Source organism: Penaeus monodon, chromosome 3, assembly GCF_015228065.2.
Source record: "Penaeus monodon isolate SGIC_2016 chromosome 3, NSTDA_Pmon_1, whole genome shotgun sequence".
Lineage (NCBI taxonomy): Eukaryota > Metazoa > Arthropoda > Malacostraca > Decapoda > Penaeidae > Penaeus > Penaeus monodon.
In genome coordinates, this window is record NC_051388.1 from 7,403,036 (window position 1) to 7,405,535 (window position 2,500).

Genomic DNA, 2,500 nt, shown 5'->3' on the forward strand with positions numbered 1-2,500 from the left:
GCATGTGTATATTTATAATGTAGAGAGAGGGACCATACATTTTTCAAAACAAAAACAAAACATAAAAGTAATGGAAAGCAGCAGAAAAAAGGAACAGTATCTATGTGGCCATCGAAGTCCGTATGGAGAAGGTACTTCAGTATCTTCTCTCTAGATATCAATCAGACGCTTCTACCGCTACGGAAAGAGGGGCAAACCGGAGGAAACGTAGACGAGTGACCTTCACTTCAAAGCAAATGCAAGAGCAAAAGTTGCATATAAAAGGGCGGCTCTGCTTGCAGTCAACACATTCGCTCGCCGTCCGCTGAGCATGGTAGGCCGGCCGGGCGCTGGGGAAGATCACACGTCTGAACTCTTTTATGTCAATTAGACGAAAGATCTTTGTAAACAAGTTGTGTATTGTGATTGCATAATAGATAGTGGTTTGTGAATTGACTCGAAGTGTGAAAACGCAGTTGAGGATGAATTAGAAATTGCTTATCTAATGTACATTTCCCAGATGCACTCTAAATAAGTTGTAAGATAATCCGCAGTGTGACTGGAGACTATCGCTCTATCTATTGACTATTTAGCTCATTCTGTAAGTGTATTGGTCTCTGATTTACAGATGAAGTTCTTACTGCTGTTGGCTTTGGCTGCTGTGGCTGCTGGGGATAATTTCCTTGGTGGACATAGGCTTTTCCGTCCCGTTGGGCATGGGCGGTTCCCTCCTGCCAGGCATGGAATCAGGCCCAATGCTTTCAGCTTCCCACGTAGAGGACATGGCTTCAGACCTGCCGCCGTCCACCGTCCCGTGCGACCCGTAGCACCTGTGCGACCTGTGGTGCACCAGCCGGCTCCCGTGCCCCCGGTGAGTCCTCAGAGCCTTCTAGTGTGGCAATATATCGTCAAATGAAAAGATTCAAGGCTAAAACTTAATCTGCAGAAGCAAATGCTTTACTGTCATCACGAGTTAGATTGTTCCTACTTGCCTGAGTCGATTTCCTTGACCAGAATATCTTCCCCTCAAACCAAATCTAACAAACTAATGACAAAACCTTTTGACTTGAATCACAGGTGCACCGAGGCCGAAGTGGACCTGTGGTGCCCCAGCCAGCTGCTTCGGGCGTCCCGGTGAGTGTCGAGGCTCCTGCCCCTGCATTCAGGGCAGCTTTCACACCTTGAATTGTCTCGTATATGTGCATGCATTGGCGAGGTCCTTCATCTAACCTTTTGTAACAATCTATGTTTTTATTTTGAGTTAAATTATTCCCACTGTAGATATCGATTAAGGAAACCTCTAACATCAAACATTCTTTGGCCACCTACAACAATGTTTGTTCGGACGACTTCAGGTGGACCAAAGGCTGGGCGACAGCGAGTACCACTTCTCGTGGCGCCATGACGGCAGCAAGACCTACACGTGGGATGGCGCCAACCAGTACTGCGGCAACCTTGGCTCCGGCTGGCAGGGTATCAGCATCGAGACTCACCAAGAGGACAGTCTCGTCAGGGATGCGATTACAAGAGGTAATATTTCAAGCTGATCCTCTCTCTTGTGTTTGTGGGATTCACACCCGAACCTTCAAGGGTCGAGGCTCGAGTCCACGAAGCTATGAGTATGCAACTTTGCTAAATGTGTGCATTTTTATCTTCTTTTTAGATCATCTACCATGGATTTGGACCTCAGGTCAGATCAAGAACCATGGCTTCGCCTGGGCTTCAGGTGCTGAATTCGTGGGTCTCAACTGGTCTCACACCGGCGGGTAAGTGCCTCCTGGCTTTTCCTTTCACTCAGACACATCCAGAAGCTACGTTTTTCCGAAAACTCTTCTAACTCTTACCAATGTGATCATCAGGAATCATCGACCACAACCAGACAACCGAGAGGGGAACGAGCACTGCCTGGCGGTTCTCAACAACTTCTACGACGACGGCGTCAAGTGGCACGACATCGCCTGCCACCACGAAAAGGCCATCATCTGCGAGCACAAAGTCCGAGTCCATGGATGAACACAAATACACATGTATACGGAAGCATATGTAGCATGATCACGTCCATATGATCTAGAGCACATGATTATACACTGTATTTATTCATATTTATATTTTACTATAGATGAAGACGATTTTTTTTCTTCAAATAAATTTCCTGGCCAACAATAACAGCATTTCTGTTGCCTTGATTTTGACCAAGACGTTACTTTTCCATATAAAGAACACTGAGTAGAGAGGGTGAGGCGCCCTGATCGGCAGTGGAAGAGTCGAGAGAGCAGCATTAGAAGAGTGGAAGGGACGCTATTAGAAGGGGGTGAAGTGGCACCATTAGAAAGGGTGAAGGGGCTTCATTAGCAAGGATGAAGGGGATCCATTGGAAGGGGTAGAAGGGGTGTCATTAGGAGGGGTGAAGGGGCACCATTAAAAAGGTAGAAGAGGCTCCATTGGAAAGGGTGAAGAGGCTCCATTAGAAAGGGTGAACGGGCACCATTAAAAAGGTAGAAGAGGCTCCATCAGAAAGGGT

At 47.0% G+C, this 2,500-nt stretch overlaps 1 protein-coding gene across 1 annotated transcript in view; it reads left to right on the forward strand.

Moving 5' to 3' along the window:
• LOC119591418 overlaps positions 1–2,142 on the forward strand; it is a 7,659-nt gene extending 5,517 nt beyond the window's left edge. Inside the window, exons 2-6 of the mRNA XM_037940162.1 lie at positions 608–850; positions 1,057–1,113; positions 1,335–1,509; positions 1,643–1,745; positions 1,839–2,142. Of these exons, the coding sequence (XP_037796090.1) occupies positions 608–850; positions 1,057–1,113; positions 1,335–1,509; positions 1,643–1,745; positions 1,839–1,992 (732 nt within the window). The 3' untranslated portion in view covers positions 1,993–2,142. The remainder of the gene's footprint in view (positions 1–607; positions 851–1,056; positions 1,114–1,334; positions 1,510–1,642; positions 1,746–1,838) is intronic.
• Positions 2,143–2,500: the final 358 nt, after the last annotated feature.